The 16274-nt window shown below is 39.6% G+C and overlaps 1 protein-coding gene across 6 annotated transcripts in view; it reads left to right on the top strand.

Annotated features, from left to right (window-relative positions):
* Positions 1-16274, top strand: part of IL1RAPL2 (interleukin 1 receptor accessory protein like 2) — a 359275-nt gene that overhangs the window by 257789 nt on the left and 85212 nt on the right. For all 6 annotated transcript variants that reach the window (XM_079318894.1, XM_079318892.1, XM_079318890.1 and 3 more), the window contains one exon: positions 2746-2820. In XM_079318894.1, coding sequence (XP_079175020.1) covers positions 2746-2820 — 75 coding nt within the window. The remainder of the gene's footprint in view (positions 1-2745; positions 2821-16274) is intronic.

Raw genomic sequence — 16274 nt, 5'->3', positions numbered from 1 at the left:
CTGCTTTATCTGACAAAGATCACTGTGGAACTAACTGGAGAGACCAAATCTTTCACAGGTCTCTTCTCTGCTTTTGTGCAGTATTTCTGGTGCAACAGCATACTTCTTGTGACTATGACAAAGAGAGAATAAAAGCATCATGTGTGCTGGGAAAGAAAATGCACTTGTATGAACAGCTGCAGAGGATCACATCAGAGTATTGATTTATACAACACTGTCTCTTTAAAACTCTTATGGACAAACAGAATGACAAGTGTTGTTGAAATCACAGCAATGTGATTATTATTCTAAAGTTGGTGTGACTTTTGAATGGGGTGAATATAAGCACAGGAGGAAACAACACTTCAGACATTTCCTGAGCAGTCTGGCTGCTAAACAGCCTCTGGCCATGTTCACCAGCCTCTTTTGGGAGGCATATGCATTGCCTCCCAAGGTGGTGCTCCAGGTGCCTCTGGGTAAAGAAATGTCTTTGCAGCTTGTCATCCAACACCTGTGACTTCCAGCCATGCCCTGGGTGAGTGCTGTTCTCCTGGGACAAGCTACAGAAGGCTCCCCTCAGTCTCAGTTCTGAGCTGTATCTGTCTGGTAGCACTTCCATAAACAAATCCAGCCAAGGCAGTCCTAGCCTGGTCACAGGATGAAATCCTGGGATGGTGAGGAAAGGGAAGGCAGCCCTTAGGCTGCTGCCCTGTCAGACCCAGCACCTTCCACAGGTGGGTCTGTCTAGGTGGCCACAGGAATTGCTGCTTTGGGAAGCTGATGTCATCCTTGTTCTAGTGGCTTCACTGTGAAAGTGTTGTTGCTCAGAGCAGCCCAGGGACATGCCAACTTCCACAGCATTTGGAAGAGAAAAAAAATCTAGCTGTATCCTAGCTCTTCCCTTGACAGCTCATGAGGTGGATTCAGTTTCATAGCAGAATTACTGCCCTTTTGATAATAGGAAGAGCATTTTCAGTACATTTAATTGTTTTAATTTCATGTAGTTTTGTGGGCAGTCAAGAAAGAGTTTATACTTTTGGCTTTGTTAAATACATATTGATACAGTAACAGCAATAGCTTTTTGTTCTTTGCCTTGAGCAAGGCTGGAAATCAGTGTCACATGTCTATAAACTGTTCCTAGAATTAAAGAAACTTCTTGTAGAGGAATGGGAATCTGAATAAACGTTGTTTTTGCACTTCTGTCAAGTACAGCGATCCTGTAAGTCTAGAGCCCCTTGTAGTTGAAAACACCTTGTATTGTCCTTCTGTTTAAGAAGGACCAAAAGTGAATTTCATAAGGTGAATAAGCGAATCTGATGTCTAACCTCTAAAACAAGAATAGCCTTTGTTTTCAGTAAACATCTGACATTGAAGACCCAGCAGTTTTTTGCCTTCTCATCTCAAAATCTCTTTGAGCCATTTTGAGCCTATGGAAAGAGCTCTGCCAGTTCATTATAGTGATTACTTTCCAAGGAGAATATGTCAGAACACAACCATTTAAAATGTGACATGCAGGAGCACATTTAGAAAACTTCCAAATGCTGCAAGTAAAGCTGAAGAAAACAGGGGGAAGCCCTGGTCAGATTGGGCTACAAAGGGTGTAGGTGGGAATGGGATATGAGGAAAATATTAAGTAAGGAAAGCCAAAGCACACTGGCACAGCATGGATGAAGCTGCTCCAGCAACTTTTTTCCATGTTCTACGATAAGCAAAGTACAATTTGATACCAGAAAATAAAAATAATAATAAAAGGAAAGCAAAAGGGTAGCTAGAAAAGGTGGAAAAATTGAAGAAAATGCTAAGGAAAAAAACTGCTGTTAGTACAGCAGAAACTGAAACTCTGAGGCCGTTGGGGATATAGAATTGTTTTGTAGGTTGACAGTTGTTTATTTTACAAAGTCGGGTCAAATAATTTTAAGTGATGAGTTTTAACAGGAAAAGTTTGAAGGTAATTTTCAAATGTTTAATTTCGTGTGGTGCAAGATGCTGTATTTAATTAAATACACTTCTCCCATTTTCAGGAATACACAGTCATTATTTCAATAGCCACATTTACATTATTTCAAAGCCATATTTACAAAACCCATTTGCACAGTCTGGCCCTAAGTTTTCAAACAGAGGAGTGAGACCTGTGCCTGTAGCTATGCTTTTTAATAGCTGTGTAATCTGCTTGCAGGAGCAGTGCCCTGGCAGGACAAGGCTGGGGTGCTGTTTCCTGCTCTCAGATGGAGATATTTCTGCTCAACAGGGGGCAGGGTCCCCAGTAAGGCTTGGAGGAGAGGGTCTGGGTACCCCACCTGCTGGGGTGGGAGTCTAAACTACTGTGCAGCTGCTGGGGTCCTTCAAGAACAGTTTTGTGCAAGTTTTCTGTGTATTGTTTTGGACAGGCATAAAGACATGTTGGGACTGGTCACACTGAGATAGATTTGTCTGGCAGTTCAAATTCATTGTGTTAATTTGCATTGTGAGAGTCTAAACTTCTTGTTCTACTTATTACATGTAAGTTAAAAGTGTGAAATTGAATTGGTTTTGCTGGTTTGAACTAAAAATAAAATTCTTGAAACAGGTCATTTCTGTTGAATCAGGGAATCACCATGGCCACAGGGTAGGTGGTAACAACACATTGGCTGTGTAACAGCAATAGTATGTAATAAATGTTTACACACCATCAAGTGTACAAACATTTGATTGCTTACATGACAGAGCTTTTCTTTTGCAGTCATTGGTCTCAATTTTTCCATTACATTTTCTCATTTTCTTTTCTAGCTTTACTCACAGACAAACCTCCAAAGCCATTGTTCCCCATGGAGAACCAGCCAACTGTTATAGATGTCCAGCTGGGTAAGTCCCCTTCTGGGAATAATAGATCCTAAACTTCCACTCTGGTAGCAGATGGGATAAATTGAAAGTGGTAAGAAAGGTTTAGTGGTGTTATTACATGCAAATCAATTTGCAGCTTCTCATTTATTACCATAGAATTTTCTGCCATGGCAATATAAGAGAATGAACTTGTATAACATCAGGGGATGGCAATACTAATTGGTTACAATGGACATTAAATATAAAGCACTGATGCTCTTCTTAATACATTATTGGTAGAGTAAAAAATACATCTACATAGATGCTGTATTGGCCAGTTGATGTTCAACCTAAGACAAATGTTCTCATAAAAGAAATGCTGATTCCTTTAAAAGTAAGTGTAAAGCATTGCATTTCAGGATATTGTGAATGTGTACTAGAAAGGGCTGTTGACTAAAATGCTTGTATGCTTTTCTCACTCTTGTTATACATTATTCTGTGAATGCACATCTCTGAATCTCAGCTAGCAGCTCCATTTTCTGTCATGTTAGAAAATAATGTTAGAGAGTTAGTGCTAACTTTGAGGAGCTGTAGGGCATTGTGATACTGAAAGAACTGCTCAGCATTGAGGTTCCAGAGGTTTTTTTTTCAGTGACTTGAAAATAGATTTCTAATTTTAAGAGGCAGAATTGGAGTTGCTGTTAAGGACTGTGGTGCCATGAACTTAAATCACAAGAGATCCATTGCATGTGGGGATTATTCACTCAGTACTGAAACTGTGCCTCTGTCTTGAGCTTGATTCTCTTCCTCCTTTATAGCAAAGCTGACTAGAATTCAGAGGTGGGATGGTGATTAATGGCAAGCAGGATCAGGGCAAAACATTTTAAGAAGTAGTAAAGCTGTTTGTGTTTGTAGATTTCTGTGGGTTCCTACTTGAGATGAGTACAAAAACACATCCTTGTTCTTAAACCAGGTGCCAGACAATGTCAGAAAGCACTGTGGATGCTGTGAAGTATTTAAAAATGGGGCTTGAATTCTTGAATGTGAGAATATAAATTATTTTGACCTTAGTGAATCTCAAAGATCAGCTTTCTCTCATACACCTGAATTGACTCAGGAGTCTGTAAGGGCTTGCACAGGGAACATGGCAGTGGATGTGGGAAGCAGCCAGTGCCAGATAAATTCTGCAGACAGGTGCATATCTGCATATTTAGTTCCCCTCCACATGGCTCAAACACCTGTAGCTGAACAGCAATTGCCCCTAAAAGAGGATATTAAATGGATCTGGAGCCATAGTTAAAACCTTGCTTGAGTAAACAGCAGGACACAGTCACTGAAGTTTGGATCAGCCCAAAAGGCTGAATTCAGTCTCCTGGTCTAACTTAAGTCAACTTTCTAATGATTTCCTTTGGGAGCACACTGTCCCTGTGTACATCTGTGTAACAAAGGCACTCAGAGTACACATCTTTGCTTCCTGCTTTTTCATTTTATCTTCATTTTCTCTTCCAAGTTCCCCTGTTCCAGCAGGACTCTGTTGGTTCTGCAAGGAGCTCTTCATTGTTGTTGTTGTTTGTGTGAAAACATTTTGTTCTGGCTGATTAAAAGAAGGTTTGATTAAAAAAAAATTAAAACAAACCCCCTTCTCCCCATGGAGATGTAGCTCAGTAATAGGATTTTGGAGTGTCTCTAGAGGGAAATACAAATCTTGCATCTTTATATGCTGGAATGTAATCCATTAGTTCTCCCTTAAGATCAGTAAATTTACATATGGTGCTTTTTTTTTCTGATATGTTAATGGGTTTGGTTGTTGCCACTAAACCATATTCATATGATGGAACCTTAACTTCTTTTGCAGTGAAGTTCATTGATTTCCCTCTTGATTTAACTTGGCAAGTAGATAAAGCTTGAAGAGTCTCAGGGAGCAGCTTCATCTTGTGGATGCCTCCATCAGCTTGGGGCAGGAAGGCTGTGCTGGCCTCTGAAATGTGCCAGAGCCTTGGAGCACTGGGAACCATTTGATTGTACAGTGTAACATGGGAGAAAGTTTTATGTAAGGTCACCTGCTGGAATATTGCATTGAAATCTTGTTAAACTCCTAGGAATTTTGAACAATTGACATTCTTTGGTATTTTATTAGATATTAAAGGAAAATTTCTGTATTTTACATGCCATTTAGCCCCTGGAATCAAATCACTCAGTATGCCTGATTTTTCAGTAGTTATGCAAGTATGAATATGCCACTAAAGCTACAAAAGAAATGGAGTTTAATCCATCTACTTGTTCTGCAGAGGTTATTTTAGTTTTCTATTGGAAAGCTAATCTTTAAAGAAATAGCTGTCCTTCCTCTATAAATAGAGGAGATTACTAATTATCTACTGTCTTTATCCTTAAAGATTGGTTATCCTTAACAATATGATGCAAACTCTCCCTAGGCCTCTAGCCAGTGGCCTAACTATTGAGCAGCTTATTTGGCCTTACTGCAAACTTCAATATTCACCTTTCAGCTTTCAGATCTTAGAAGAAGTTTTAGTAAAAACAGGTATGCACAATTCTTATTGACAGTGGATAAAAGAGCTCCTTCAGGCTTCAAACATGGTCCAGAGTCTGCCTTGTTCTTCTTAAGGGGCAGGAACATATTTTGTGTTTTCTGTTTTTCTGTGGAATGTGACAAAGATCTAAAACCAATCCTGTCAAGATCAGAGAGAAGCAGAAACTGGAATTTGCTTTTTTGTTTGTTTTCTGTATTTGCTTGTGGTGGAGAAACAGAACTAGAGATAGGGGAGGGTTGACAGGAGGACAAAAGAGCATCCCAGAGGACTGGAGAAATAGTCCAAAACAGTTTCACTCAGTTGTTTTACCAAGTCAGATAATCATTTCATCTCTGGGCTGACCTAGAAAATAATGACTGATTTTTACTTTTTTTATTGTTCATTTCATGCTTCATTTTTGGAAAAACAAAACTAGGAAAAAAAAAAAAAAAACTTTTTATTTGTGTTTTAGGTTTTTTTACATTGAGATCAGTATAGAAATAGTTCTTGATTGCATAATAAGTGATGCAGTTAATCTTTCTCTACCTTGGTATTAACAAATAATTTCTTGCTATATAGTGTGTGTTTAGCAAATATATGGCATTACTCTGATAATAAAATGTTTTATCTAAAAAAAAAATATTTCTGAGTTGTCTTATGATATTAAAATCAAATTTGATGGTACAAGCCAAAATACACACAGCTCTTGTGCCCAGGAGATGGGGTGGCTTTGGCAGAAGCCTTTAAGACCATCTCCCCATGAAGCTCTGACTGGGAATTTATTAAAGTGTCTGTCATTGTGATTCAAAGTTGAGTTGTTCAAAGATTCCTTTTTTAGGAGGTTGGTGTTACTGCAACCATATAAACCTACATATGTTTATGGCTTGTTCATGCCAAATTCCTGAGTTTAGAGGATTCCTTATGTGACTTAGAAGAGGAAAGATTGAGACCTCAGTCAGGTGTCTTGGGGCTGTGAGCAGTGTGTTTAAAGATCTGTTATCCATTTTCACACACAACTGTCTGACAGCAAGTGGAGCATGCAGAGCTCTAAGTCTTAAGATGACATGTTGCTCTGCTGATTTCTTATTTCATTTGTTACATTCTTTTCCAGCTAACTTTGTTCACTCTTAGTGCTTTGAGAAGATGGAAAGAAGGAAAAGCACTCCTTTGTGTTTTGATTACATGATTACAGAGTAGGTTTCTCCTCTGAATTTGCACAGTTTTAGAAGCATTAAGAAGCCAAAATCCCCCTGATCCCTGGGAGCTGCTGTGCTGCCAGCTCTCAGCTGGTGTAAAAGCAAGTGGCAGAGGCATTTGTGGGAGAAAGGAAGCACATTGTGCTCTGCTGGTTTTTGCCTGGACACGGATCTGTAAAGATCTTTATCTAGCCAGTCTATGTACAAGCAGCTGCCAGAGTTCTCTAGCTTGCACCATGGCTGCTCTTTTTCACTTGTGTGGTCCACAGAGTGTCAAAAAAGCTAAAAATACAATATCAAAATAGATGCTAAATCTGTTAATTCTGTACCATGTATTACAGTGACTGCAGTGTTAAGTTAATCTTCTTATGAATAACTTAGTTGAGTGGAATGAATTTTGCATGTTTGGGTCTATATGAATTGAATATATAATTTACATATCATTTGCTTTTCGGCTATGTCCTGCTTTTGTTTTCAGGTGTTTACTTAAGAAATGTTGCAGGAGTCTTAACAAAGCAAAGCAAGAATCCTGGGTGTTAATTAATTTACTGAACAGGAAGGATGTCAAGGGGTTTAACTTGCTTTTGTCATGGTAGTTTCTCTGTTTCTAAAGATGCTGAGGAAAGAAAGCACATAGTTTATGAGGATTGTCATTATTCCTAATAGCTGAACTGTTCAGAAAGATTTTGTTTCTAAAAGATTTAACAGCACAATTCTCTGGGACTCATTATTAGGCAGATCAATAGAGATCAATAGAGCTACTGTAAAACAAGTGCAAGGGAATATACAAAGTTACATCTGCTGACAGGTATAGGAATAGACTAAAAATAGTTAGGAATAAAAAAGCCCTTTTGGTTTGCAGCAGTGGCTGGAAGGAATTATTTGAGAAGTGAAAATTCATCAATTTACTGACATTTTAAATATACCTCTTCACTTTCCACAGTCTTAATTTTCACTGAGATGCCACTTTTCTTCTTAAAGAATAATTGTTAACAAAAAAAAAAAAGCCCTGCAAGATGTTTGAGGCATTCATTTCATACCAAGCCTGTTTATTTAAGACAATCCACCACTGTCTCATTACAGATTTGCTCATTAAATCTTGCATTCTTCATATTTAAAGATACAGGTATTTGATAAGCAGTTGAATAGAGTAATGGGCTTGGACAGAAAGCAATACAGAAATTTTGAACTGTAAAATGCTTCAAATGGAACAAATTATTTGAAAGTGAACTTGGGAAGAAATTCTTAATTAGTGTGCTTGCAGTGTGGAAAGAGCACTGAGACTACCATCTGTGGTCAGGCCTCTTGGGTGTTGTGGACATGCCTTTGGATTGGGGTTTGATTAAAGGGTCATGTGCCATAACTCAGCAATGTAGTGGGAATATATGGAAACCAGGGATCCTGGATGTTGGTTACTCCATGCTACCTTTGTTTCCTCCCTCAGCTCCTCCCAGGCATTCTCCAGCCTAGGGCTTAGCAGGGTCTCCCAGAGAGAGATCTGATTTCTGTTTCTGTTTCTGGCTTTGCACCTCCCAGCTCATCTGGGACTGCACAGAACAGTCAAATGTTGAGGAATCAGAGGTGACCTGATCCAAATGGGTCATGAGTCAGCAAAGAGGCTGACTCAAATTTATCTGCAGAGACTCATTGTTCCTTCCTTGTGCAAGGCCTGAGTGGGGGTGAGTGACAGTCTTGCCCCAAATCATGTCCTGCTGCCTTATCCTGTCTGTGTGGAGTGACCCACATCACCTCACCAATTCAGGTCTGAGTGATCTGAGTCACAGAGCAGAGGGGAGGTGGGACTAAAGGCAGAGAAGACCTGTGGGTAGTGTCACCTCCACCCCAACACCAGCAAAAATTTGGTTCCCTCTATCCCCAGTTCTCCCCACTCTGCACCTTCATCTCACAGCCCTGTTTCCCTGCACAATTGTCTGGAGGAGCAAGCTGGTATCTTCACTGCTGTCTCCTCCACACCTTCTTCCAGTCATCCATGGCTCTTCAGTGCATCCACCTCCTCCCACAGACAGGCTGGGAGATCCCTGCTCTTCCCATGGGACCAAACCTCACACATTGTTCCCCTCCCTTCACCAAGTTACAGACTGTGAATCACCCCGGACTCAGCACTGGAAAATCATCTCCTCCCAGCAGTGCAGACTCAAAAAGTTCAGTGTTTCTGTACAGAAATACATAAAGGAGCAATTTTCACCAGGAAATGAAGAGAAACTGAGGGGATGGTCTTTAGGACCTGCCTTCCTTTGCAGCACAGAGGATGCAGCTCCACAGCTATTTCAGCTGTACGTGCCTGCAGGAAAGGAGGCAGGATTTACATCTATTGCAATCATTCTGTACTAATCTGCAGGGAATATTAGAGACAAATTGTCTGACATTTAGGTTTAGAAGTAGTTCCCTAAATACCCAAAGTGTATTACTGCTAATGCTTTGATGCTAATTTGGTATGTTGTTAATATCCCTGCTTCCCTCAGCGATAATGGTGAAATGCTGCACTTCAGAGGCCTGGGCTGGGATCTGTGGTTCAGCTGGTGTAAATCTACAGTTCTTCTGCCTTTTGTATGGTTAATCCAGGTTTTCATCTGTGAAACAGTTCACTGGCAAACTTCTTTCTTTTGTCTTACTGAACTTGGAAAGACAGGCCAAATTCTGAGTGCTGATCCCTGGTTTTTATACCCATTGGGATCCATGGGGTTGGCACAGTTATGTCAGAAATGAAGATTTAGCACTTTCTGACTTTTTTTCTGTACTTCTATAAGCTATTTATTGCTTATGTTGGTTTCAGTGGATGTTAGGTCAATATATACACTTAGGGCAACATGAGTCTGCCTGTATACAAAAAGAAATTGATTAATTTGTGTCAGATAGACACCCTTGCAGTTAGTTTGAAACAGCAATACTACAGATCAATCTGTTGTCTTCTTTTTCTTCCAAGAAAGTGGTTAAGAGGAAACACTTCAGTATATCCTGACTTACAGTTATCCCAAGGCATTCATCCAAAGGCATTAGCTAACTGATGATGATTGAGGAATGCTTCAAATCATCTTGCTCCAGTAAATCTTCCTCTGAAAGTGGTGGCTGTAGTGTGGGGGTGTCCAGGACATGGACCTTTAACATTTCACTAGGATGGAACTGCCATTAACCAATGCAACCATCATTTCACACAGACATGCAGCTGTCTAAAGGCTTGGCTAAAGGATCTCTTGTTTGGCTTCTCAATTTACTTCATTTGACTGGTGTCTGGGAAATGGGAACAAATTTGTTTCTGCAAAAATGAAGTTCATGAGAAAGGAAGTAGAAAAATGTTCTTGGTGGAGAGCAGGGGCTCAAGGCTATTGGGAAGAGTTGTGGGGCTTTTTTCTGCTGTAACTCTCCTGACCTTGACCAGGGCTCTATCCTCATTTAAGGTGAGGATATTGCTTCTCTAGTTTTCAGGAATGTTGTGACAATAAAATCACCTGTTATTGAGGAAGTGCTCCAAGAAGGGCAAAGGAGAATAGATAGAAAAAGCTTTGACCCGGATTTTTGCCTCAGGGACCTTGCCTTTTTGGGCTCTGAGCCTGACTGCAAACACAGAGACATTTAACTTCACAGTCCACAGACATATGCTATTGTGCATTGAAAGTCAGACAGTATTAATGTTCCAGAAGAGAGAACCACAGGGCAAAGTTTGCACCATTTTCCATGCTTGTTGGAAACACTGTCACTGGCAGAAATTCATGTGCTGCCATTTTACATTCCCTCTACAGTGTTTGTCATGTGAATGAATTATTAAGCTGTGAATGCCTCATATATTCTGTAAATTACAGAGTAGAAACATTCAGCACTACTATTTTGACCTTTTCAGCATTCTGTGATTTGCTGGGCATGCCATTCCACATCTTTTGTTTACAGCCTCACTAAAACTTAGGGATGGAGCTGAGTGGGCAAACAGTCAAAATATACGGGGCTGGGAAAGGTCAGGGTCGTGCATCACAGCACTGCTGTTCAGTGGGCAGGGAAGATTAAAATCTAGACTAAGCATTCTTGTGATTTTTTTCCTCCTTCACTGAAAAATAATAGAAAATTGTATTTTGTAATCTGTTCCAAAGGCAGCAATGCAGAAAATGAAGACTGATAGAATAATTTTTATTTCTTAAAATTTCAATATCGTAATGTCATGATCTTAGAGGCTGTGAAAATCAAAGCTGTCATAGTCCTTCAAAAGAAGTGAGATAGAATTCTACTCACCAAGTCTTTGCTTCATTTAATCCATGTTTGATAAATGTTTCTCTTACCTTCATCCTCAATACCCTTGTGCTTGTCTCCATCCTACAGAAACAAATAGTTTGCATTAGGTAATTGAACTTCGACCATTAGAATGAGATTGAGCTACAATTTTCGTGTTAGATATTGCAATCCAATGAAGACCAAATGAAAGACAGTCAAAGCAAGATTTCTTTTGAAATTAAGAGAGATTTTTATTACCTGCTGAAGACACATGTTATGTGACTGCACAAAACCCCTAATCAGATGGAGAGTGAAAAACAGAGGAAGCAGTAATCTGAGCAAAGGCAGCAGAGGCAGTCTGACTTCTACCATACATTTTTAGTTTAAAACAAGCCACAGGGTGAATAATGACTGCAACTTTCTACAACTGAGTAGGTTTTTATTATCTGCTTATACTATTTGAGAAACTTACTAATTTTAACATGCTTGGCTCTAGTCCCATGAATAAGTGAATATAATTAGTCATGAAAACATCCATGGAGATCTCATTGATGCACAGTCAGGTGTGCAGTTACTTCAGCTCACAGGAGCCTAAACACTTACTTGAGCAATGTTTTATATTACTCAAATAGAAGTTTCACTGATGGTGTTGCATACTGCATTAATTAAAAGACCTAAGAAAATTTTGGTTTATATCCAGCAGAGTTGCAAATTTAAGTGAGCTGAATATGCCACTGCTGCAATGATGAAGTTTGTAAATGGTGCTACATGCTTTTTTGGCCAAATGTGATGGAAACATTTGCAAGCTCCAATTATTTTTCACATTTCTCTGATCAAAGTCAGTGGTTTGAGTAGAGAATTTAAATACTTTAATACTTTAAATGCAGTAATTTTAGTTTTAACAAGGAAAACAACCGGTATGTTAAGTGTGTTATTTCATTAATAGTGACACAATTAAATATTAGCAAATGCTCTATTTTCTGAATTTTCTCTCTTTAGGAAGGAAAAGATTGTCCATATGGATGTTTCCTTGCTTATACCCTCTAAATGCTTCTTCAAAACACTATTTTGAATAGTTTATTGTCAAGGTCTGAATATGCAGAGTTTAAAAAGTGAAACTGTTGTGATTGGGCAAGCTGATCAAATCAGGATTTGTTTCCAAATCACATTACTGTAAACTCATTTTCATGATTTCCTCATTTGTTTTGATGAATTTGAAATCTATTTTATAGATAATATTCTGCAGCCTGTCATTCCAATTGTTGATATTAAAAAACATTGCAGGCAGAAAATTGTTTTGCTGTAACATTTGAGCACTGCCCCAGTGAAGTGGATGCATGCAGAGCAGGCAGAGTATTTCATTTGTAAGTGCAGTGGGTACTTGTGGTTCAGTTTTACCAGAATTCACCTGCCTTTCCTAATTAACTCACTTTGGAAACTGAGTTGTAGAGGCTGCACTGTATGCAATAAGGAATCTGCTTTACAAAGGATCATTGACCAAGTTCCTTTATTTAGGACTGTGGTTTAACTTTCCTAAATATCACCTGGCATAGTGAGTGGTGTGTAGATACCAAATGGTTTTTCACCCTGTGGGCACATTGAGAGGGGATCTGTTGCATGTGAGCAGTGATTCAGAGGCAGGCAAGCATGCTGCTTCTCTGTGCCAGGATTTTAAACCTGCCTCTCACAATTCAGCTCATACCTTCACAGCCTGGCCTCTCTTGTGTGAAATGCCTCCTCAGTCAGAAGACACTTAAACAAACTTGTGATTCCAAACACCTAAATGTTTTAGTGGCACTTGAGGATTATCAGTTGTAGTTTAGCCTGTAAAAACGCCAGGAAATCCACAAGCGAATCACAGCACTGCAGTGTGTAACAATGGGTGTGGATGTCTCAGGTTATTAGAGCAGCTTTTCAAGAAGACATCAGCAAATCCTGCCTGGGAATTTGCAAGTGTCTTGTTTTCTGTGATAATTTTGTATCAGAACCTTGTTCCCACCTGTCTTGCACAATATTCTGTGCCAGCTGTGTAGTGAGGTGTTCTACCAACATTTCAGCAAAACTGATCATGCAGATTCATTTTCTTCTATGTGATATAAGACTCTTCTGTAACTATCTTGTAAACATTGGTGTATCTGCCTCATTGTTTTGTTTCCTCTTCTGTAGTTATTTATCTTACAGTCTCAAGCACTGAAATCCCTGTCAGAGCTTCCATTAATCTTATTTATCAGGCCACATTAATTAAAATTACAAATATCTTTTGATTGAGGGAGCTTTGACAAATTTCTGCTGCAAATAGTATTTTTATTGTGATTCTGTTATCCTACATAACCATGTCAAAAGTACATCATGTTCAGAAGCATCACTTGAAGCATTTAAGGAGATGTTATCAGAAGTTTGGTTTATGACAACTTTTGGCATAGCAAAAATTAGGTGACAAATGAGAGTAGTTGAGGGTCTAAATTATGAACAGAGATGCTAAAAGAACATTGGTACATCCAGGCTCAGTCTAGTTCACTGTGTTCTGTTACAGTACAAGCCAAAGGAACTTCTGTCTAGCAAGGCTATGTTCAGTCATATTAAGAAGCACCTATCATTAATGTGGTACAAATGCAGAACAATTGTTGCCTCTTGCTGTGTCAAGAAAAAAAATGACCTGACATGTTTGGCATGGAATTACATGTTACTGCCACCATGGCATGCCTTTTAAAGAAACAATGCAATGATGTGAATCCTACTGCCCATGGCATGCAATGATGACACTTCAGACACACCTAGAACTCAAGGATCAATGGGAATGATGGAGACATCATGTAGGAAAGGATGCATGGCCTCATAGTGACAGTGCAGTGTTCCTGCTCTGACATGAGCTTCATTTCCATCTGAGGTGACATTGCTCTCCTTGTGTTCCTGTTTCTCACAGTATGAATAGGATATATATTGTTTAGATCTTTGGGAATTGAAGAAATACGTATGAGGAGCTTGCTTAGTGGGTTTTGTTGTTCTTCTAATGGAAACCAGAGAAACATTTTTAAGCAGGTTTTTTTTTTTGGGGGGGGGGGGGGGTTTGACCAGACAATAATGAATGATTATGAGACCAAAAGTGGGCAGCAGAACAGAACAGCTGGCATGAGTAGTAGCTTGTTGGGGTTTTTTGCTATATCTCTGATTGAAATCACCACTTTTCAAAGCTGATGCTGACTCTGTTGAATCTAATTTAGCTCCTGCATCAACTCAGTTGAAGCGTAAGTGTCACTGGGAAGGGAACCAATGTTCTCTAGCAGAATGCACATACACTGCCACATCTGCAGTGTCAGACACGTGAGTCCCCACAAACACCTGTTTTAATAAACAGCCAATTTGCTAATTCTCAGTTATGCCCACAAATAGCATCTGTTTCTGGCCAGTTGTCTACCTGAATATAGCATCCTTCTTAATCAGTGAAAGCTTCTGTTGCATAACTAGTCTGACTCATTTTCCACCCAGAGAAGGGAATTACCCACTCTGCTCTCTGCCCTCAATATCCTTGAGGGAATTGGTGGAAAATAGAAAGTCTGCTGGAAAGGTTCCACCCTCCCTTCCAAGCAAATGAAGCTGTCAGGGCTTTGATGTGGACATAAAAATAAATGCATTTTTAGAGCTGGGTGTTATTAAAATGCCACACTGGCTGAAGATAATTAGTGATGGACCAATGGAGCACCCAGGGCATTCCCACGGTGGATGTTGCTTTAATGATGGCTCAAAACAAATTTCCAGACATTTATAGTGAGTTTGGATTCTGCTGAGAGAGAAATAGAAACACCTTCCTGACACCTAGAAGCCAGCCCCATGTTGTCAGCTGAAAGGAGCCTGGGCAGCTGTTCCAAGCCAACCTGGCATCACACACTTGCACTGCTGAATATGTGCCTGGCACTCTGCATCCATGGACTTTGAAGAGAGCCTGGCATAAGGGCACAGGAAGGACTTGCTGTTCTTCCTCAGGAAAATTTTGTATCTTGAAGGCTGAAATTCTGGCTCTAGTAATAAATTCTCAGTACAAAGGCTGTGTGTACAGCCTTATGGTGCCAATAAAGGAGTAAATAAAACCATAACACTATATAATCTCTAAAAAATTTCCTGTCTTCTTTGAAGGAAATAACCTCCTGGGAGGAATTGTGGTGATAGGGCTAATCCTTTTCTCTTCCTGCCATGCCCCTTTACTAACGACAGAGATGCAGTAGAAATGCATTCAGGTATTAAACTGTTTTATTGCTTTTCTTATTTAAACATTCCTAATGGGATTAAAACAGAGGCCATTGCACTTAGGAATAAAGCAACTTCTGACCTCTGCCTGTGCATGTAGGAAGTAATATACTGTCTGCTATGCAGTTATTACAAGTAGTAAATTGATGATACAAACCATCCAGCAGGAGTGAGGGACTAGACACAAAGCAATAACATAGCAAGATTTTGGCAATTTTAACCTTTCAGGAGCAGCATAGCAGCTGATCATGTACCCAGTGCAATAACCTGAAACAGTATAATAATATAGCCAGGGAGAACTGACTCTCTAACCCAGCAAAATTGAAGCCATGACTTAAACCTTGACATAATTTTTTTGTAAGCCAACTTGTGCTGCTTGTTAGCAAAAGACTAAATCATTCATCCTCCATGGTAATTCTGCCCAGCAGATTGTATTTGATAGGAACTCAGCTCAGTGGAAGCCAATCCAAAATGCTTGTAGCTTGAATTATAGTTTATAGAAATCAAGCTGCCCAAAGTGCTATGAAAACAATGGGGCTCTGTGGCTCCTGATTAAAGAATGTGATGGAGCTGATTATTCACTTACATTTTTAAAAATAAGTATTTATGCAGTACAGTTGTCTGATTAGTGAGAGATGAAGTAACCAGTCCCTTAAACCTCTCCTGTAACTGAGCATCCAGCAGTAGTGGATGTTTATATTTTGAGTCCATAATGCACCCTGACAAGGGAGTTCACTGGATGGAGGTAGGCAGAAATAAAGTTAAAACTGAAGAAAAACAACTGAAGCCCAGGGACAAAATTGCAACATTCTATTTTTATTTTTGAGACTAATGGGCTCACTGGGATTTTCTGAATGTCTCTCACTGAAGTTGCATATTAAGTACCTTGAAAGCAAACGATGCAGCACAGGAGGGAGTTGGCTACTTGCTGTGCACTGAGCAGAGATTTCTCATTTCATCCATCATTCACAATGTGCTGCAGTACTTCCAGAGCTACTGAACTCATCTAAGGTAGGGTGGAACAAGACCAAGAGCTTATTTGTAGTGTGTTCTCTGCTCTGAACTGGATGGGATGAGGTGGTTTGTAATTGCTGGGTTTAATCTTATCAAATACTGTGTGGCTGTGCAACCTGCATTTTTAGGATATGTGGAATTATCAGCTTTCAGAAATCAAGAATTGGTTATTTACAAATCACAAGGCTGACTTACATATGAGGCTCAAAGGGCTTTTTGCCTTTTGTTTCCTGTAAATGTAGATTGCACTCTACCTGTAAGTACATCATTAGAACTGCACTTTAAGAACTGCTATCCA

This window comes from Erithacus rubecula, assembly GCF_903797595.1.
Source record: "Erithacus rubecula genome assembly, chromosome: 15".
NCBI lineage: Eukaryota > Metazoa > Chordata > Aves > Passeriformes > Muscicapidae > Erithacus > Erithacus rubecula.
This window is presented reverse-complemented; position numbering and strand designations above follow the sequence as displayed.